Source organism: Oncorhynchus mykiss, chromosome 6, assembly GCF_013265735.2.
Source record: "Oncorhynchus mykiss isolate Arlee chromosome 6, USDA_OmykA_1.1, whole genome shotgun sequence".
NCBI classification, from domain to species: domain Eukaryota; kingdom Metazoa; phylum Chordata; class Actinopteri; order Salmoniformes; family Salmonidae; genus Oncorhynchus; species Oncorhynchus mykiss.
Window position 1 is genome coordinate 65,773,432 of NC_048570.1, and position 22,444 is coordinate 65,795,875.

Sequence of the window (22,444 nt, forward strand, 5' to 3'; positions counted from 1 at the left end):
CTCATACTGTACTGTAGAATATAGAATATACATGACAATACGCTTGCCCACACATGTTCATATTAGCTCACACTTTGGATTTATTTCAACAGTATCAGGCCTTAGGTTCCGCTCTATCAATGGACATATGGATATGACGCTACGGTACTACGCTCTTCTTTCTTGGCAACTCTGCCACCTGGTGGTGGGTACAGTATCTGACGCTTGCCATACGCTGCTCTACAGTCAGTTGAACGACTGCTCACATAGGAAAACTCAACACGGGTCCTGTCATTGTTCTGTTAAAAATCTGAGAAGACAATTAAATGGATAGATGTGCCTTGCCATAGGGACACAAGGAATCATCCAATGGTGTGATAGCGTCTACAAACTGACTAGTGCAGGTTTCCAATCAGTCAAAATAATAACTCTCCCAGGCCCTCCTAGATGCTTGATAAGAGCCCATGGATTTGTAAGAGGTGTGATTCTTGTGTTCCTCTTAGACAGTTATCACAAAGTCACAAGAGGGCCATTCTTTCACAATGCCATTGGAGATACTGTATGTCAACCACTAAATATCACTAGATATCAATGCATAATTGAATCATCCAAATTAATGTAATCAATTGGTTAGCACAGCATGGCATGTGTGATATAAACACAGTCTGAAGCTGTCAGGGAAGCCAAACACCAGCATACAACAAGGCTTTGATAAGATCACATACCTATGCTGTTTATGGACGCAGCCAGATCACTTCCACAGTCATATCGGTGGGACTCCATCTCCTTTCCCAAGCTTCACATGGAAACATGATGCAGTTTTCCATTCTAGTTATGGAAGAAGTAAAGCATCTGCCAACTGTGACATGCTTTTCTCTACCCCAGGACGACAACTAGAGGAGCCCAGGGCAGATTCATACAGTACAAGCCCATATCATTCTGTCCTGCTGTCTGTCAGTCAGGAGCAGCAGACCGATGGCTCTGTGAGTGAGTCTTCCCCAGTCAACTCTAAAAGTGCCCTGATAAGTGGAGCAGGGGAGGATTAGTGTTGTAATCTAGCACAGTGCCAGGCTAAATCAACACCACAAGGCCTGTGGCGGAAAAGGGCACAGCGATAAAGCTGGATCGCCTCCTAGGCGTAGTTGGAGTTGACATGATACCAGATCTGGGACCAGGTTAATCTCACCCTAATATCCTGCAATAACAAATCCTCCACATGAGGGCCCTCTGTGTCTACAGCTGAAAGAGGACTCTTCACAAAGGACTGATGTTTAACAATATGCTCTTTGCAAAACGTCAGCACCTCTTTTTCAGTTTGTCTCAGACCGAAGAGGGAGTTGCCAAAATGAGGGACAGCAGTAGAATTTGCAGAGAGGGGCGGTGAGAGGACAACAATGGTAGTGTAACCTATGTGAGTTATGACCAACTGATACTCATGTGCATTCTGGATAAGTAGTAAGAATGAACACTTTACTTTATGTCATTTTCTATGCAGCAGCAGTGAAAGAGTTAAGGATGGTGTCTTGTGCACTGGAGGGTGATGAGTGAGTTATCTCCTTACCACCACAGGAGCAGATAATGACTGAGGGTTTTCTCTCAGGGAACTTCCAGAGTTCAAATAGTCTGCCTGACTGCAGAAGGTACGGAGGCACGGAGACAGAGGAGGTGAGTGAACAGCTATGGTCTAAAGATGTTATTGTAGCTCACAAAGACTCAAATGATGGATCATTGACATATGTTGGGGATATGTTGATGCTACATATTGAATGTGCATTGTGTGTCTTACATGGTCTTACTGATTCAGCAAATTGCTGTCTTCTCCAGTTTCTCTGTCTAAGATCATATCAAAGTGATAAATGACTTGTATGTTTATGAGCATCAATTTGTCAACGCTATGAGACTAATGTAAATCCATTAAGGGCCCATCCAATTGTGTCCGAGGAACACTCTGGGTAAAGCTGCGTTGCGCTCGTGCATGACTGCACTGTTTTGTTTTTTTCTCCCAGCCCCAAACACTGTGAGGAAGATGAGGAGAGGAGACACCCCTCTGCTAAAGCAGCAGTCAAGCCCCTGCTTGGGAAACGGTAAGCTTGCTCTCCCCCTCTCTCCCCCTCTCTCAGGCTTATTCATTCACTCAATCTCTCACATGCTCTCTCACTCATACATGTAGACCGTCAGACATGTAGACATCAGCCCTATAAATAAAACAACACCACTCCAACCAGTGCTCATAAATGTTGATGTACTGTACTCTCTTAAAATATCTTTAGCCAGGGTGATACGTGTCTTTCTCATACACAGACTGACAGAGATGTAGTTGACCTTCTCTTATAGAGGTGTCTTTGACAGAAGGTACAGTAATTCAGGACTGGACCCCCACCAGTGACAACAGGCTGGTGTCTGAGAGAGCCCAGAGAGGACATGATAAAAAAAATCACCCACAAACAAACAGTGAAACCCAGGCTACCTAAGTATGATTCTCAATCAGAGACAACTAATGACACCTGCCTCTGATTGAGAACCATACTAGGCCGAAACATAGAAATCCCCAAAATCATAGAAAAACAAACATAGACTGCCCACCCCAACTCACGCCCTGATCATACTAAATAACGACAAAACAAAGGAAATAAAGGTCAGAACGTGACAAAAACAGTGTGACAGCTGTGTTTGACGCAAGAGAACGACTAATGGCTGCCCAGAGACAGGGAGCACTACGGTAAATGATCCAACACAGACAGGAAGATAGCAGGGATACAATGACCAGACCATTAGGAAACAACCCATTCAGGAGATGCTAAAATTCCTTTTTGCTCCAATGTGCTAACATCATGGTATCAAAATGCCACTTGCAAACTCAAAGGGGCTTCCTGGAACGTTCAGAGGCTTAGAACAACATAGCTCAACATGATCATGGCTCAGTTCTCTCTCATTCTCTCTGTCTCTCAGTCCCCACATCCCACTATCATAAGTACATCAGTGCAGAGGGGAACCATTGAGATCAGACTGTGTCTGTGCCTACATTTAATCTCCTGTAATGCTCTCTATGGAGCTGCAGCAGAAATCCCCTCGGTCACATGATCTAATGCTCCCAAAACCAGATGTGCAGATCAATAATAGGAAGTCAGCTCCAATGCAGAACAACATTATTTCTCCATGTAATGAAGCTCTGAATGAAATATAGAGCAAGCTGAATGACATTGTTGCTGTCCAAAGATACTGTAAATCATTCTGCTGTGAGGCATTAGACCTTCAACTTCAACAGGCCAGGTAAAAATAAACACGGATTGTTAACATTGTGACCTGCATGTTGGAGTGTGTGTGTGTGTGTGTGTGTGTGTGTGTGTGTGTGTGTGTGTGTGTGTGTGTGTGTGTGTGTGTGTGTGTGTGTGTGAGCCGAGGGGGTTGGACAGGCAACTAGGATGTGAGTTGTAGTCATGTGGGGGTAATCAGAGCTGCAGCAGTTGTCCATTGGGGGAAACAACAGGACCTTAACAACAACACTGAGTTTAATCTGCCCTACATCTCTCTTTCTGGACCTCTACTGGGAACGCTGAACAACACCAATACCAGGTAGGGAATGAAGTCCTATGTCATGTATTTACAGCATACTACAAGCTATGTGAGTGTCTCTGCCGAAGCCAGTGTCAGATAGGATCAGCCTGGACTGAAATCACACAGATCAGGGTAGAGGGTCCTATATGGTTTCAAATTGGCAGCTTTGAGCACGAACATGAAGGACAGTGTGTGCATGGATAAACATGGGTTTGTGGGTCACTGTTTTGTCATCACCTATTCTAATTGGGCGATGTTAGAGTGTGAGGTAGTCTGATCCTTTACTGAGGATGATTACCCATCAGCTGACTGACATGATGCCAGAGAACAACAGCAGAATTATTCATTCTAACACTATGCACCTAAACCAAGGTCAGTCAGGGCTGAGATTAAGTGTGTGGGTGGGTCTATCGAGGCTCTGAGGCAAAGCAGTGATGCATGGCTGCGCAGCGGCAGTCCTCTCAATCAGGGCTGCCTGGGTAATGTTTACAATACTTGCAACGGCTGCATAGCTTGCTATCTGGCTCCTTAAGGAGGAAAGCTGCGGCTACCAGCTTGTGATTTATCACTGTCCCAAAGGTGGAGAGGAGTGTATGAGGAGTGTTTGTGTGTGATTGTGTGTGAGCCCAGCCAGCTGAGGGGAGCGCCGGTGGCTCGCCTCTGGGCTCTCTCTTTGTTGACAGCCAGTTGTGACATATCCCAAGGATTAGTGGCTCTGTCGACATGATGCCATTGGCTTCTTAAAATAGATAGAGAAGGACACTCAAAGAAAACAGAACCGCAGTCGTGAACCACGGCAGGCTCAGAGTGGGACCGACCCACATCGCAGCCAGCCTGTCAGAGTCAGGCGACCAGCCTGTTAGCCAGTCTCTACCGCAGAGAGCCTGTACAGAGACACTGTGATCCTAGCTGAGATCTCCATCATCAGGACTCCCAGTGGTGACTGTACAGCACAGAGAGATGGCTGTGAACAGACCGGAAGGTAAGGCACGCAGATGATAACGAGTTAAGGTACACTACATACTGTTCTAGCAGCTAGAGCCTTGGAAACTATTGTGTTGCTGTTTGAGAGAGTGTGTTAAAGTGCATAATGTGTGATAGAAATGAGATGGCTATTACTCTGGGAGGAATACTGATGGCTTATGGGTGTCTCTGACTGAGAAAATGATGTATAACTGATGCTGAGGCAGCAGTATAAGCAGAGAGACAGACAGTGTGTGTGTGTGTGTGTGTGTGTGTGTGTGTGTGTGTGTGTGTGTCTGTGTGTGCGTGCGTGCGTGCGTGTGTGCGTGCGCGTGTGTGCGTGTGCGTGTGCGCGTGTGTGTGTGTGTGTGAGAGTTAGGCAGCACTCCAATTCATTGAGAGGAAGAAGCGGTGCTAAATTATTTATGAGAACCCATCTATTAATCAATGCTGCTGCTTCACCGAAACTCTCTCTCTGTCTGTCTGCAGTGCAGTGGGCAGTGGACAGGCGCTAGTTTGATCCACAAAGCTGTTCTTGGAAGTGGCTTAGGGTGAGCAGTGGGGTGTTTGTGGCACAGAATTTTGGCAGGAATGGCAGCCCTCTTGGAAAGGCTTGGCAGAATGGAGCTTTGACATTACTCTGTCACTGATAACACCAGAGCTTTTCTCTCGGGGGCACCAGGTCTGTATGGCCACAGTGCTGCCTGGGTGGATAGGGTTTTATGTCATTTGGGGTATCAAAAACCCCTCGCGGTTTGGTCACTTGATCTGTCGGTGTAGATACGTCCCTGAATGGGACAACAGTGTGGTAATTGGACCAGTGACCGACAATCAGACACTGGGCTATAAAGTCTACAGTACAACCGCTACTGTCACGGTTACACAGGTTATTATGACCATAAACCTGAAAGGAATAGAGCTTGTATGTGTCTGGAGACAAATCGAAATGGCAGTCATACTGTATAAGTCGATACATGACCAACAAACATGTTCATGAAACAGTATAAACAACATCGTTGCAGCCTGAGTGTACCACTGCAGATACTCTGGTCTTCAGAAAAATGAAAAGAATGATGGAACAGCTGGGAATTAAAACTTCATTAAATCCCAGGGGTAATAAGATGACCTCTGACAGTACAATTCACTCAGCAGACAGTCTGTGAATAAGATAAACACTAACCTGATGTCATTCTCTACCCTGTCTCTATGTTGTCCTCAGAGAGGATAGTATGGGGCCTGGCATTGACCCTAAAGGTCATAAGTAAAAATAGCATATTGTCTCGGAGGCAAGTACTGTTAGCATGTTGGATGTAACGTGATCAGTTGTCAGTATTTATGTCGGTCACAAGTGCTCAAGGATCCGCTTACCAGAGTCATTTCAAAAGGAGATTGCAGTATGCCACAATTTGTCAATCTGTCATGGCGGTTGTTTTGCCTTGCCTCGAGGTAACTCTGTTAAGCAAATAAATGAATATATGCTTATAGATCTAATATTAGCTAACACATTGTGCTAATAGCTCTCCTTTAATACTAGGTGAATATGCAAAGCAATGCTTATAGCAGAGGGATGTCATGACAGTGAGGTGTCGTGATGACAAGGCAGATTTGAGTTCTGAGTGGATAGAAACGTCGGAAATGGCCGCTATTTCCAGGGAGAGATTAGGTGGCAGCTCCACCTCCTACAATAACAAAACTCCAATCTAACCCCTCCAAAACTCCAATCTAACCCCTCCAAAACTCCAAAGTGTACATGTGTATATGTACATCTGTACAGTGTTTATACTAAGCTGCTACACCTGGTGTTTTCACAGACATGCCGAGACAATTCCCTAAGATCACGCTGAGCGAGGTGGATGAGGAGACACGTCTGCTGGCTGAGAAGGTGTACGCGTCAGCGCTGAAGGAGGAGGACACTAAGGATGCCCTGTCCATGTTCACCGTCCCTGAGGACTGTCCCATCGGCCTGCACCAGGCCAAGGAGAGGGAGCTGCTCAAAGAGCTGGCAGAGCAGCATTCAGAAGAGAGCGCCAAGAGGTGAGTCTGGCTCTCAACAACACAGGACCTCATGGAATCTAAACTAGCTGATCAATTCAGTACTGGAGTGTTAAGTATTTAGAAGAATGTTTGGTTTCCAGGAAGAAGAGTTTCAAGATGATCCGTTCGCAGTCTGCGTCCTTGCAGGGCCTGCAGATCCCTGTGACTGCAGAGTGGGCCCGTTCTGTGGTGACCCCATTCCTCTCACCCTCCTCCACCTGCTCCTCACTTCCAGAGAACTGCCCCGAGTACCAGAGGGTCACCATCAGTGGAGACTACTGCGCTGGTGTAAGTGCTCCAAGCAGGTGGCATACAGTTCATACACAACTCATACAGTATTTCCCTAGATTTCATTTTGGATTGGAGATGTTTAATGTCAGTATTTGTAGTTGTCCACATATTCTAAGTCAGAACCGTGATGCTGGACGGGCGGGCAGGTGCAGGCAGCGATCGGTTGAAGAGCATGCATTTAGTTTTACTTGCATTTAAGAGCAGTTGGAGGCCACAGAAGGAGAGTTGTATGGCATTGAAGCTCATCTGGAGGTTAGTTAACACAGTGTCCAACGAAGGGCCAGAGGTATACAGAATGGTGTCTGGAGGTGGGTCGTAGAGGTGGATCAAATCATCCCCAGCAGCGAGAGCAACATCATTGATGTATACAGAGAAGAGAGTCGGCCCGAGAATTGAACCCTGTGGCACCCCCATAGAGACTGCCAGAGGTCCGGACAACAGGCCCTCCGATTTGACATACTGAACTCTATCGGAGAAGAGAAACCAAGGCTGTTGAGTCTGCCAATAAAAATGTTGTGATTGGGCCTCCCGGGTGGCGCCCAGGCTCTGTCATAACCGGCCGCGACCGGGAGGTCCATGGGGCGCTGCACAATTGGCCTAGCGTCATCCAGGTTAGGGAGGGTTTGGCCGGTAGGGAAATCCTTGTCTCATCGCGCACCAGCGACTCCTGTGGCGGGCCGGGCGCAGTGCGCGCTAACCAAGGTTGCCAGGTGCACGGTGTTTCCTCCGACACATTGGTGGGGCTGGCTTCCGGGTTGGATGGCGCTGTGTTAAGAAGCAGTGCGACTTGGTTGGGTTCTGTATCCGAGGACGGAATGACTTTCAACCTTCGTCTCTCCCGAGCCCGTACGGGAGTTGTAAAGATGAGACAAGATAGTAGCTACTAAACAATTGGATACCACGAAAATTGGGGAGAAAAAGGGTAAAAAAAAAAAGAATTGTGATTGACAGAGTCAAAAGCCTTAGCCAGGTAGATGAATACGGCTGCACAGTAATGTCCCTTATCGATGGTGGTTATGATGTCGTTTAGGACCTTGAGTGTGGCTGAGGTGCACCCATGACCATCTCTGAAACCAGATTGCATAGCGGAGAAGGTACGGTGAGATTCGAAATGGTCGGTATTCTGTTTGTTAACTTGGCTTTCAAATACCAAGTAGGCAGGGTAGAATAGATATAGGTCTGTAGCAGTTAGAGTCTAGAGTGTCACCCCCTTTGAAGAGGGGGATGACCGCGGCAGCTTTCAAATCTATGGGAATCTCAGACGATACGAAAGAAAGGTTGAACAGGTTAGCAATGGGGGTTGCAATAATTTCGGCAGATAATTTTAGAAAGAGATGGTCCAGATTGTCTAGCCCGGCTGATTTGTAGGGGTCCAGATTTTGCAGCTCTTTCAGAACATCAGCTGTCTGGATTTGGGTGAAGGAGAAGTGGTGGAGGTTTGGGCGAGTTGCTGTGGGGAGCGCAGGGCTGTTGACCGGGGTAGGGGTAGCCAGGTGGAAAGCATGGCTAGCTGTAGAAAAATGCTTATTGAATTTCTCAATTGTTGTGGATTTATCAGTAGTGACAGTGTTTCCTAGCCTCAGTGCAGTGGGCAGCTGGGAGGAGGTGCTCTAATTCTCCATGGACTTTACAGTGTCCCAGAACTTTTTTGAGTTTGTACTACAGGATGCACATTTCTGTTTGAAAAAGCTAGCCTTAGCTTTCCTAACTTCCGGTGTATATTGTTTCCTAACTTCCCTAAAAAGTTGCATATCACGGGGGCAATTCGATGCTAATGCAGAACGCCACAGGATGTTTTTGTGCTGGTCAAGGGCAGACAGGTCTGGAGTGAACCAAAGGCTATATCTATTCCTAGTTCTCATTTTTTTTGAATGGAGCATGAATAACCAGGCATCCTACACTGACGGGATGAGGTCAATGTCATTCCAGGATACCCCGGCCAGGTCAATTAGAAAGGCCTGTTCGCAGAAGTGCACTCAGCATGACTCCCTGTCAAAATACAAGTTTGATATACAAATTTAAATAATAAAAGTGGTACTTTGGTATGACTTTAAATCCCCAGGTGGTTAGGAATACATTTGTGTGGCAGAGAGTCCACAAGATGAAATTTAAAGCCATGTGGGAAGACTAGTAATGACAGCTCTCTCCTCTCCCCAGATCACAGTAGAGGACTATGAACAGGCAGCAAAAACCCTGATGAAAGCCCTGTTCATTAGGGAGAAGTACTCCAGACTGGCCTACCATCGCTTTCCCCGTACCGTCGCTCAGTTCCTCCGCAGCGCTGAGAACCAGACGTGGAAGGAAGAGGACGAGGTTCTACCAGGTATACACTGAGTGTACAAAACATTCAGAACACCTTCCTACTATTGAGTTGCACCCCCCTTTTGCTCTCAGAACAGCCTCAATTCGTTGGGGCATGGACTCTATAAGGTGTTGAAAGCGTTCCACAGGGATGCTGGCCAATGTTGACTCCAGTGCTTCCCACAGATGTGACAATTTGGCTGGATGGCCTTTGGGTGGTGGACCATTCTTGATACACACGGGAAACTGTTGAGCGTGAAAAACCAAGCAGCGTTGCAGTTCTTGACACAAACCGGTGCACCTGGCACCTACGACCATGCCCCGTTCAAAGACAGTTAAATCTTTTGTCTTGCCCATTCACCCTCTGAATGGCACACATACACAGTCCATGTCTCAATTGTCTCAAGCGGATTTAACAAGTGACATCAATAGCTGAACATAGCTTTCACCCTGAATTTCCCTGGCCAGTCTATGTCATGGTGTTGATAATGTTTTGTACACTCAGTGTACACTCAAACAGTGCCCATAAATTAACTATATGTACATAATGTGTTCTTAACGTCCTGTACAAGTGGAGTCCATTGTATTAGTCTATGTCAGTCATACTTGTCTCCCCACAGATGTCTGCCCTTGCCCTAGGGAGGGGGAGGACCCTTACAGCATTGAGAATATCCCAGACAACCTGAGCTATGAGCTGCAGACGAAAGATGGCATAGTGTATGTGTATGAGAACGCAGAGGCTCTAAGTCAGAACAGGCCCCGCAGCCTACCCTACCCTGACCTGGAGACCTTCGCCATAGACCTCAGCCATGTGCTGGCCATGATCGTTGATGGACCCACGTGAGTGACCACCACTTCCTGAACTCACCACTGTGTAATGGAGCTTAATTTGTGTCTCTGTATAACTAATGTGCTTTACAGGAAGACCTATTGTCACAGACGCCTGAACTTCCTGGGCTCAAAGTTCTACCTGCATGAAATGCTCAATGAGATGGCTGAGCTAAAGGAACTGAAGGGTGTTCCACACAGAGACTTCTACAATGTCAGAAAGGCAAGTTCCAACACTTGAAGGTGAAAGCTAAATTTGTCATGTAAAAAGTGAAAGTCCACCATTTAGACTCAATCTGATTTGTCCACTTTCTGACTGTGATGTCACTTTCCCCAGGTGGACACACACATCCATGCAGCCGCCTGCATGTCCCAGAAGCACCTTCTAAACTTCATCCAGACCACCTACAAGACGGAGGCAGACCGTGTGGTGCTGGAGAAGGGTGGGCGGAAGCTGACCCTCAGAGAGGTGTTTGAACACCTCAACATGGACCCCTATGACCTCACTGTGGACTCCCTGGATGTACACGCTGTAAGACCCTCCCTCTCTCTATCTATTTCTCCTGGCATCATGCATACTCTTACAAAGAAAAACAAATGAAAAAATGTGGAAAAAAAAGTGTTTTTCAGACACGTGTGAAGTTTCACATGTTAATTTTCCATGTATTTGTCCCTCGTGTGAAAATATATAACTCTAGTACTCTATTGGGTGTTTAAAGCGGCAATCCTTAATTGAAACATGAACAAAGGGGTCTCCCCACCACAGTTTCAGTAAAAAGCCAAGGTTTGGGGCTGGAGAAATGCAACCACTCTCAAATTCTTACCCTACGCTATGGATGCAAGGACTGTACATCCATGGTACACTACATGACCAAATGTATGTGAACACTTGCTCGTCGAATATCTCATTCCAAAATCATGTGCATTAATATGGAGTTGGTCCTCCCTTTGCAGCTATAACAGCCTCCACTCTTCTGGGAAGGCAAACTTTACAGTTGGCACTATGCATTGGGGCAGGTAGCATTCTCCTGGCATCCGCCAAACCCAGATTTGTCTGTTGGACTGCCAGATGGTGAAGCGTGATTCATCACTCCAGAGAACTCGTTTCCACGGCTCCAGAGTCCAATGGCAGCGAGCTTTACACCACTCCAGCCGACGCTTGACATTACACATGGTGATCTTTGTGCATGGTGAACCCATTTTATGAAGCTCCCAACGAACATTTATTGTGCTGACGTTGTTTCCGGAGGCAGTTTGGAACTCGGTAGTTGCAACCAAGGACAGACCAACTCCAGAGTGTTGCAACCGAGGACAGAACATTTTTAAGCGCTACGCACTTCAGCAATCAGCACTGAGGCAACATATTTTATATTCTTCAAGAATAAATTGGTAAATATGATTAATTCATAAATCCAAAAATGGATGTAGTCACTAAGGATTGCCCCTTTAATAACAGGCAGTGACTTTCATACAGCAGAACGACACCGAGTGTACAAAACATTAAGAACACCTTTCCATGACAGACTGACCAGATGAATCCAGGTTAAAGCCATTTTCCCTTATTGATGTCACTTGTTAAATCCACTTCAATCAGTGTAGATGAAGGAGAGGAGACGGGTTAAAGAAGAGTTTTTAAGCCTTGAGACAATTGAGACATTGATTGTGTATGTGTGCCATTCAGGAGGTGAAAGAGCAAGACAAAAGATTTAAGCAACTTTGAACGGGCTATGGTCGTAGGTGCCAGGCTCACTGGTTTGTGTCAAGAACTGCATTGCTGCTGGGTTTTTCAGTTTCCCGTGTGTATCAAGACTGGTCAACCACCCAAAGGACATCCAGCCAACTGTGGAGCATTGGAGTCAACACGGGCCAGCATCCCTGTGGAACACTTACGACACCTTGTAGAGTTCATGCCCTGATTAATTGAGGCTGTTCTGAGGGCAAAAGGGGGTTGCAACTCAATATTAGGAAGGTGTTTTTAATGTTTTGTACACTCAGTGTATATCGCCATTTGAACGTGATCCATTAACATGCCCGAAAAGAGAAATAATGTTGTCCACTGTTCTGCGAATGTCCCGCATAATTTGTAACGCATTTAAGATTTTTAGATGCAGTCACCCTAATTCCAGGGGTGGAAACATTGCTACTGCAACATGTTAACAGAATAACATTATTTCAACCCCACATGTGAACTTGCAACTCCACATGTGAAGTTTTCTTACATGTGAAACTGCACATTTGAATTATTCGTCATTTTTATCATGAAGTGTTCACATACAGTGCCTTCAGAAAGTATTCAGACCCCTTGACCTTTTTCACATTTTGTTACGTTACAGCTTTATTCTAAAATATATTAAATTGTTTTTTCCCCCCTCATCAATCTACAATCTACCCCATAATGACAAAGCAAAAACATTTACTTATGTAAATGTGAAGTATCACATTTATATAAGTATTCAGACCCTTCACTTAGTACTTGAAGCACCTTTGGCAGCGGTTAAAGTCTTCCTAGGTATGACACTACAAGCTTGGCACACCTGTATTTGGGGAGTTTCTACCATTCTTCTCTGCAGATCCTCTCAAGCTCTGTCAGGTTGGATGGGGAGGACAGCGACCCTAAGCACACAGCCAAGACAACGCAGGTGTTGCTTAGGGACAAGTCTCTCCAGTGGTGTTTGATCGGGTTCAAGTCTGGGCTCTGGTTGGGCCACTCAAGGACATTCAGAGACTTGTCCCGGAGCCACTCCTGCGTTGTCTTGGCTATGTGCTTAGGGTCGCTGTCCTGTTGGAAGGTAAACTTTCGCGTCAGTCGGAGTTCCTGAGCGCTCTGAAGCAGGTTTTCATCAAGGATCCCTCATTACTTTGCTCCGTTCACCTTTCCCTCGATCCTGACTAGTCTCCTAGTCCCTGCCGCTGAAAACCATCCCCACAGCATGATGCTGCCTCCACCATGCATCACCATGGGGAAGGTATTGGCCAGGTGATGAGCAGTGCCTGGTTTCTTCCAGACGTGACGCTTGGCATTCAGGCCAAAGAGTTCAATCTTGGTTTCATCAGACCAGAGAATTTTGTTTCTCATGTTCTGAGAGTCGAAGTGCCTTTTGGCAAACTCCAAGCGGGCTGTCGTGCTTTTTACTGAGGAGTGGTTTCCGTCTGGCCACTCTACCATAAATGTCTGATTGGTGGAGTGCTGCAGAGATGGTTGTCCTTCTGGAAGGTTCCCCCATCTCCACAGAGGAACTCTGGAGCTCTGTCAGAGTGACCATCGGGTTCTTATCTATCGGGTTCTTATGTCCCCCGGTTGCTCAGTTTGGCTGGGCGGCCAGCTCTAGGAAGACTCTTAGTGGTTCCAAACTTCTTCCATTTAAGAATGATGGAGGCCACTGTGTTCTTTCAATGCTGTAGAAATGTTTTGGTACTCTTCTATAGATCTGTGCTTTGACACAATCCTGTCTCTGAGCTCTATGGCCAATTCCTTCGACCTCATGACTTGGTTTTTGCTCTGACAAGCACTGTCAACTGTGGGACCTTAAATAGACAGGTGTGTGCCGGTCCAAATCCTGTCCAATTAATTGAATTTCCCACAGGTGGACTCCAATCAAGTTGCAGAAACATCTCAAGGATAATCAACAGAAACAGGATGCACCTGAGCTCAACTTCGAGTCTCATAGCGAAAGGTCTGAAAACTTATGTAAATAAGGTATTTATTTTATTTTCATTATTAAGAAATTGGCAAAAAGTTTAAAAAAAAATAAAAACAAGTTTTTTGCTTTGCCATTATGGGGTATTCTATGTAGATTGTTGAGTTTATTTTAACATTTTTTATTTTATTCAACTTGGCATATCAGTTAAGAACAAATTCTTATTTACAATGAAGGCCTACCGGGGAACAGTGGGTTAAGGGCCTTGTTCAGGGGCAGAACGACAGATTTCTATCTTGTCAGCTCGGGGATTCAATCCAGCAACCTTTCGGATACTGGCCCAACGCTCTAACCACTAGGATACCTGCCACCCCAATTTTCACCTCAGCATGTTATGTGAAAACATGTTTCTCTCCTCACATGTTCAATGGTGGTGTTAACATGTGGATTTAAGTTCAACATCTGAAAACAGAATGCTTATTTGGCATGGTTGTTTTGTAAGAGTATATCATCCATACTGTACAGGAACAGCTGTTATGCCATAAAACACATTTATTGTGTAACCATAGCTGTTCAGTTATATCTATATGTAGCGGTCCTATGTGTAGCTGGTGTAGGGAGTCAGGCGCAGGACAGCAGATATTAGTAATTAAAGTACTTTACTCAAAAATTCCAAATATACAAGGCAACAATAATGGCCCACAAACATGGACCGAATACAATAAACAATCACTCACGAACACAAAGTGGGGAACAGAGGGTTAAATAATAAACAAGTAATTGGTTGAGTGAAGCCAGGTGTGATAAGACAAAGACAGAACAAATGGAAAATGAACTTCGGCGGAAGGGAAGTCGTGACACTATAGCTGTTCGTTTTGGAGATCTGTTAGCACCAATCATAAGCTAATATTAGATCACTGTGTGTGTCTCACCCCACAGGGCAGACAAACCTTTCACAGATTCGATAAGTTCAACTCCAAGTACAACCCAGTGGGGGCCAGTGAACTCCGAGAAATCTACCTGAAAACAGACAACCTCATAGATGGAGAGTACTTTGCACGCATTATCAAGGTATAGTTCATTCATACAGAAAACATTCTGATTCTCTCAAATTGATAACACATGTTATGTTGCATAAGCTATCATTATTATGCAACAACATGTGCAGCAACACAATAGCACATGTGTTACTCTGATGGCTGGGAGGTGACAGAGACCCCGAATAATGGTGTTTGGAGATGAGAGAACTTCTCATTTATTTGATCTTTCTACCACGTCTTGCCCTTGACAGGAAGTGTCCCATGACCTAGAGGAGAGTAAGTACCAGCATGCTGAGCCTCGTCTGTCCATCTACGGACGCTCTGCAGATGAATGGGACAGCCTCTCCAAGTGGTTCATCCAGCACAAAGTGCACTCTACCAACATGCAGTGGATCATCCAAGTCCCCAGGATCTAGTAAGTGCTGCTGCCTGAGTGACAGCTGAAGGCAAAGAGTTACATTTCACTTTCAAATGGCGGAAGAATGTAACATGGCTACTATGGAAGATAGTCCTCTTTTTGTGAGATGTTTGTCATGGTTAAAAATGTTTCACTTCTTTCAGTGATATTTTCAAGTCAAAGAAGTTGATCACGAACTTTGCCAAAATGTTGGAGAACATATTCCTTCCTCTGTTTGAGGCTACAGTCAATCCACAGAAGCATAAGGAGCTACATGTATTTCTCAAATATGTGAGTATAATTCATTTAGATTTTCCTGCAAAAACTATCCTGATAGTGTCAACCATTCACCATTCAACCCCATATTCTTCCTGTACAGGTGACAGGCTTTGACAGCGTGGATGATGAGTCCAAGCACAGTGACCACATGTTCTCCTACAAGAGCCCCAAACCTGAGCAGTGGACAGCAGATGAAAACCCTCCCTACAGCTACTACCTCTTCCACATGTACGCCAACATCATGGTGCTCAACAATCTGAGGAAGTAAGTACCTGTTGCTGTCTGCCCCTCTCAGGCCTCTGGTAACGGACCCAAACCATTATATCTCTTTCAAGAGAAACCAAGAGTTCCAACTGTCCTTCTACTGATGCTGCTGACAGGAATATGTAGGTGTTACACCCATTGTTCAGTTGCTATTATTCATTGAATTTCCAGTAAGGCACTTCAGAATGTCCTGAGGGCAACCAAGGGGAGCAGAACAGGTGTCTGATTGCAGGCATGCTACATTGCTGCACAGTGTAATGCACCAACACATCTATAAATATTTCCCTATGATAATACAAAGGAATAGAATTACAGTCTCTGACAGACTTGAATTACTTGCACATTGTCACGACTTCCGCCGAAGTTGGTGCCTCTCCTTGTCCGGGCGGCGACGTCACCGGCTTTCTTGCCTCCTCCGATCTATGTTTCCTTTTCCATTTGGTTTGTCTTGATTGTACACACCTGGTTTCCATTGCGTTATAATTTATTCCCTATTTAACCCTCTGGCTCCCACATGGTTTTGTGCTGGTTTGTTCTTTGTTAAGTGGTCAAGATGTCTGTGAGCTGGTGTGGTTTTTCCCAGAGTGGAAATTATTGTTTTATTTTCGAGGAAAGTATGTTTTACTCAGTTCTGTGTCCTGCGCCTGACTCTGTCCTAACTGCTGCACACTGACACTTGATACACATATGGTCAAGGATCTCCTCCAAAGTCACTGAAGATGCTACTGTAGGCCTACATAATACGTGTGTGTGTGTGTGTGTGTGTGTGTGTGTGTGTGTGTGTGTGTGTGTGTGTGTGTGTGTGTGTGTGTGTGTGTGTGTGTGTGTGTGTGTGTGTGTGTGTGTGTGTGTGTGTGTGTGTGTGTGTGTGTGTGTGAATACGACCACTGAATATTTCCCTGGGTCTCTTCCAGAGAGCGAGGCTTAAGTACCTTCCAGTTCCGTCCACACTGCGGGGAGGCTGGATCCATCACCCACCTGGTCTCTGCTTTCCTCACCGCTGACAACATCTCCCACGGCCTCAACCTCAAGAAGGTCCTCTACTACCATACTGATTCCTGCATCATCTGTCCTCAACACACTCTAGCCTACACACACTTATTTGCCATCAAATATGCTGTAATTGCTCAACTCCCCAGCATGTTTGAGTGGAGCACTCTCATGCTGATCTCCCATGTGATACAGTAGGTGCTACTCATATGAATAGTGGATGTCATGAGATGACCCTAAAGAAATGCAAAGCTATCTGAAATATTCTCACATGAAAGCACGCTGTATAAATGCTAGTCATTGTAATGCAGTAACAGTGTTCAGCCCTTTAGGCCTCACTGTTTGCTTCATTTTCCTGTCTATCTGTGGGCCTAACCAGCACACAGACAAAGGCCCTGTCTACCAGGCCTGCTCCATGCAAATACAACCACTGAATATAACCGAGCCAGGGACAGGAGCTAGTTATCAACTTCCAACATTTTAGCATCCACCGTGTCTACTGAGCAGGTGACAGCGAGGTATGTGTGAGTCTGTGTGTATGTACTGAGTGTCTGTCTCTCTCTGCCACAGAGCCCCGTCCTACAGTACCTGTACTACTTGGCCCAGGTGCCCATTGCCATGTCTCCTCTGAGCAATAACAGCTTGTTCCTGGAATATTCCAAAAACCCTCTCAGGGAGTTCCTACACAAGGGGCTGTGCGTGTCTCTATCAACAGATGATCCTATGCAGTTCCACTATACCAAGGTAAACTGTTGGAGAAATAGTAGCTCAAATCAGCTCCAGCTGAGTGTTCCATAGCTGTTTTGTAGGACAGTACTTGATGACAGTGTGTCCTGTCTGTAGGAGGCACTGATGGAGGAGTATGCCATTGCGGCCCAGCTGTGGAAGCTCAGCACCTGTGATGTGTGTGAGATTGCCAGGAACAGTGTGCTGCAGAGTGGCCTGTCTCACCAGGTAGAGCCCTGGGCATTGATATCTACCCTCTTAGAAAAAAGGTTTCCAAAAGGGTTCTTTGCTGTCCCAATAGGAGAACCCTCTTTGTTCCAGGTAGAAACCCTCTGTGGAAAGGATTCTACATGAAACCCAAAAGTATTCTACCAGGAACCGAAAAGGGTACTTCAAAGGGTTCTCCTATGGGGACAGCCAAATAACTTTTACCTTCTAGATAACACCTTTTTTATAAGTGTGTATCATAGCATGAATGCAAAATAACATTAAAATATCCTTCCCCTGTCCCCCATCTAATGGAGCGATTATACCTAAGGAGCTTACATGATATACAATCTCTGGTAATACTGTATGACTCATTTTGTGCAGGAGAAGAAGCACTTTATTGGGGCCAATTACTTGAAGGATGGACCTGAGGGGAACGACATTCGGCGGACCAATGTGGCTCAGATCCGCATGGCCTACCGCCACGAGACCCTGTGCAATGAGCTCAGCTTCCTAGTGGATGCAGTGAAAACTGAAGCGGCCATTGGCACACAACCCGAGTGACCACAATAACATGGGATTTAGCTCAATCTGTGCATGTAAGCTCTCAACCCTCACAACGATGTCTCTTGCATTCACGGGAGAAAAAACCCAATGGTTTGAATGAATAAGTGTGTCTCTTGTTTCTCTGGCTGCATGTGTGCTAGTAGTGCTCAAGTGGCAAAGTGGTCCCTGAAAATGGTGTACTATGTGCAGATATATGCCTAAGTGGCTGGCCCACATGGAGGAATATGTAGGCCAAGCACAGTTTCCAGAAAAGCAGTTGCTTTCAAACTAGGCATTTCATGGATAATTGAGGTAAGACAGTAATTCTGCTAATATATCATGCATGTATGAACTACACATTGACACATCCAAAGTGGGAGGCTTAATAAATACTTATTAGTCGCCAAAGTTCCGGAGCATGTCTTTAACAGTATAAAAATAGTTTGGAGAGGTAGCAGTAGGAGCCAACTACATCTTAGTGTCTAAATTATGTATGTCCACAGTACAAGGGTTTCTTTCTACAGTACAGCAACATCATCTGCACTAAGGCTGGCTCACTCTGCAGAGCACTTACTCACAGTTCAGTAATGGAACAACATATTTGGGAGAAAAAACACTGGCCACATCTATTTTGATGTCCGACACTCACTGTATCATGCCTTCGTGATGGGCGGTCCCAGCTGTTGGCGGAACCTGACAGTGTTTATCTCTGGAGCTGGAACACTGCTTTAGCTGTGATGAATGGTACATTTCCACTGTCCCTTTCCATGTGAGCTCGTTTTTTACAGGATGTCATGCAGTAGGTTGCAAGGAGGACACTGAAGTCAGTTGTGGGCACTGTAGGTACAAAACATTGTACTTGTATGCACTGTATGATATTTGCTTGAAATATTTGTGTGAGTGTTTTATTTCAATTTGAATGAAAACGGGCGTTTCTATTGGTCAGAGTATGCAATATTTAATTTGAATGTACTGTATGTATAACTTTGGAAAGCAACTATGAGCCAATTGAATGTTGAGAGTTTGGACAAGATAAAAAAATGTGAAGGCATATCTTCTCCTCTAGTTGCACTGAGATACAAGTGTCCAAAGATGGACAAAGATGTTATACTGCTCTCTCACCTCTTGCTCGTTAATGGCTGACAGAATGCTGTGAAATAGCCTGTTCTTAATTATGTTACTTTTGTTATCAATAAAGATATTTAAACGTGGATTATTCCCTTTTTTTTGTCATGCAGCAATTTAAAACTGTGAGATGATGGAATACATTGTTTATTAGAACACGAACACTAGGACTTATCATGGCAGTAACCTGCCACATTTCCAAAAGGCTAAGAAGTAACTGCAAGGCAGGGAAACAAATGTTTGAATTTATTGCATCAGTTCAAGATTGGCATTAGTTAAAACACATGATTTAACATGCAATGGCCATGGCATACTGACTAACTTTATCTGAAGTCATCAAATTAATCTGTATAGCAGAAAATATGAACCCATTTTCAATTCAGCTACTCAACTCATCCAAGCTGCAGCGATAATTGCCTTGATGACATCGCCATCTAGTGGTTAGAATATAGGATGATCTCTAGAACAATCTATTTTGAACATGAATGACACAAAGTCACTTTGTAAAGCAAAATTGTAAAGGCATCCCATGCTATAAATAAATGCATTTGAATAACATCAATGCACACTTTGTACAAACTACTAAACAAAACTTCCATAAGCAGGAACATAACTTTAAAAAAGCAGCCTGACCTTATCTTTGGTTTTACATAATCTAAAGCATCAAGGTTTTGTCTCTGATGCTGAATCAGTGTTGGTCTCATCACTGATGTTCACACTGATGTCACTGGCGGTCTCTTTGCACACATCCTCCTCAGCCTCAGCCTCAGCCTTAGCTACTCCCTTAGTCTGGGCTTCCTTTGTGTCCTTCATACAGGTGTGTGCTGCACACTCCTCTGTCTCAATGTACTCGTTCTGCTGCTCCCCATCCCAGCAGAGGAGAATAGTCTTGAGGCCATTGATCCTTTTTAAAGAGGAAAAATAAAAGGTGCCTTTTTTTAAACACAGTTAACACAGCATCAACTTACATCCCTAAAGTCACTCTGATATAAATCAAACGTATGCATGACCATGTCAAAATGTATATGTTATAGTAATTGTGCTTAATGAATTACCTTGATCTAAATAATGGCTTTCAATTCAAGGGATCTTACATATCTATTTTTTTTCCCCTTTTACAAAAGAAAGTTGTAAAAACACTTACGTTCTGAAGTACAAGAGAACGGCCATTGCAGTCAGAAGAAGAACAATGGCCGAGGTGATAAGTAATGCTTTTGGCACCGCTAAAACAACAGAGCACAGGAGAGGGAAGAGATTACTCATACAAAATGAGCCTGGTCACTTTCACTCCTAATGGTAATGATGACAGAACATAGGAGTGGTTTGATGGACAACAGCAATGTTGGTAGTTAATGTCTCAAACCTCCAATTGAAGACTTTGCACTGCTCATGGACTGGGGTAGTTCTACCTCTACCTCCTCTGGGTTATCAGAAAAACTACTGAGAGAGAGAAGGGAGGAGCGAGAATGAGAGGTGGGCCGTGCGGACTGTGTGGAAGGGACAAGATGAATGATGGCTGGAGAGAGGGAGGTAGAGGGGGGTGAGGCCGCTCCTGAAGGAGAAGGATGTGGTTAGCAATTTTATTCACATTCGATTAAATGAATAAATTGATATCCAGCATTTGGCTGTTTGCCAAATATTTTCATTTCACTCAATTCCTAAAACTTGGTCAAACCACCCCAGGGACAGTTCAGGAAGTTAATGTAGGATGTTTTTCACACTCAAATGTTCCCTTTTCCTCTCACGTTCATACAATTGTTAGTTTCAGAAAGGAAATGAAAGTACATGATTTGACTTTCTGGAAAAATTCCAATTACCTCAGAGTTTAGGGTCAACAAAAAGCCACAGAGCAATTAGATTATGTATCCATGAATCACCATACCATAATATTTCTCTACTTTATCTTTGATCCATTGACTGCATGGAAATTAAGATAAATAAAAAAATCTTTACTGTACCTGAAGCATTGAAGCAGAACACATCAAAAAGTTTGGTGACAGAGGCTCTCCATTTGATGACACCGGTCTGGTTTTGACCACAGGTTTTACTGGCCTCAATACGAGGGATCACTGCAAAATGTTCATCAATCCACCCAAACCTAGAGACACAGCCGATTTAAAATGGATTCATTCATTCTCAGAGGTTATCTATTATGAAAAGGATCACTAGCATACAAAGAAGAATCGAATCCAAAAGCCATTTTACCTGCATGTTTCCAAGCCCAGTCTCTGAGCCTCCTCAACCTGGGAATTGGAGGCCATGGTTACACCCAGAGACCAGCACACCTCCCTTGCCTCAGAGGCATTAAAGGAATAGGCAAACTGGTTGAGGTCATTTGTGTAGCTGACCAGAAACACCCCAGCTATGTGTCTCTCTGGGAAAGCTGGTGATAAGGGAATTGAAGATAAGTTTCTGTGCATATTTGCTGGTTTTAAAACACGAGCAATATTTCACTGTTCTTGTTTCTAATTAGTCAAGTTTATCAATTTGAAAATCCGATAATAAGTCAGAATATTTTAAAGTCCTTTTTCGTTTAGATCATTTAGTGAAAAATGATCACTTAATGCATTTCCATGCCTTGTATAATTTAATGTATTTTTATATCAATGTTCATCAGTAATCATTAATGAAGATAATAAAATCACTTCAAAATGATGTTCAAAATAATTCTCCAAAAGCACAGTGCATATTTGAGAACTGATTTTGATTAGTGAAAGAAGGCAACATCTTTGAGCTTTGAGGCACATGCAGTATAATCAAAATAATCAAAACAAAAAAATTATTCTTACCATGAATTTTGCTAGGATCAACATGTAGACCAGAGAATGACAGTGTGAGAGGCAGCAGTAGTGAGAGTATCCAAACCTGCATCATGGTTACCAATGGTCAGAGACACAGGACTGGAAGCTACTGGGGTGACAAGTGTTCCACTGTGTGTCTGTGAGCCAAAATGAAGAGGTTAGTGAGAGGTGATTCTCTTCAGATCAGAAGGGTGGGTTCATGAAGTAAACAAGGCTGTTGCATAAATGACGAGTTAGACGAGGTGCTGACATGGCCACGGAACCACCACGAACGGAAGCAGGAAATACGTTGTACAGGCCATTCAGTATGGGCACTTTAGGATCCAACCAGGTCCAAGAATAAGATAAATGTAGCAAGACATTAACATAACATGGGGCAGAAGCTTCGGAAGTGTGGCATAAACTGCTGAAGTAGTTAATTAACTGAGAATAAGATGAACATCTCTTACTCATAATAGTCTGTAATAACGCATGCTTGAA

At 44.4% G+C, this 22,444-nt stretch overlaps 2 protein-coding genes across 6 annotated transcripts; one reads left to right on the forward strand and one right to left on the reverse strand.

The window, feature by feature from the left end:
- Window positions 1–1,355: 1,355 nt before the first annotated feature.
- Window positions 1,356–19,249, forward strand: LOC110526368 (AMP deaminase 3). 5 transcript variants are annotated; one of them, XM_021607282.2, is made up of 16 exons: window positions 1,356–1,644; window positions 1,986–2,063; window positions 6,309–6,531; window positions 6,633–6,819; window positions 8,980–9,145; window positions 9,744–9,963; window positions 10,045–10,174; window positions 10,289–10,483; window positions 14,529–14,660; window positions 14,881–15,044; window positions 15,191–15,317; window positions 15,406–15,569; window positions 16,484–16,604; window positions 17,130–17,303; window positions 17,403–17,513; window positions 17,877–19,249. In XM_021607282.2, exons 2-16 carry the CDS (start codon window positions 2,006–2,008, stop codon window positions 18,054–18,056), a joined length of 2,352 nt encoding a protein of 783 aa, XP_021462957.1. In that variant the 5' UTR covers window positions 1,356–1,644; window positions 1,986–2,005; the 3' UTR covers window positions 18,057–19,249. The 5 variants fall into 5 exon arrangements, with proteins under 5 accessions (XP_021462957.1, XP_036836618.1, XP_021462959.1 ...); XM_021607285.2 differs by lacking the exons at window positions 1,356–1,644; window positions 1,986–2,063 and adding exons at window positions 3,986–4,516; window positions 4,987–5,048; XM_036980723.1 differs by having other exon boundaries at window positions 1,356–2,063.
- Window positions 19,250–19,387: 138 nt separating this feature from the next.
- LOC110526369 (lymphatic vessel endothelial hyaluronic acid receptor 1) lies at window positions 19,388–22,237 on the reverse strand. Its single transcript, XM_021607286.2, has 6 exons — window positions 21,953–22,237; window positions 21,369–21,546; window positions 21,122–21,261; window positions 20,527–20,715; window positions 20,308–20,386; window positions 19,388–20,067 (listed from the first exon to the last, which is right to left on the reverse strand). The coding sequence occupies exons 1-6, from the start codon at window positions 22,035–22,037 to the stop codon at window positions 19,827–19,829; spliced, it is 912 nt and encodes a 303-aa protein (XP_021462961.2). The 5' UTR covers window positions 22,038–22,237; the 3' UTR covers window positions 19,388–19,826.
- Window positions 22,238–22,444: the final 207 nt, after the last annotated feature.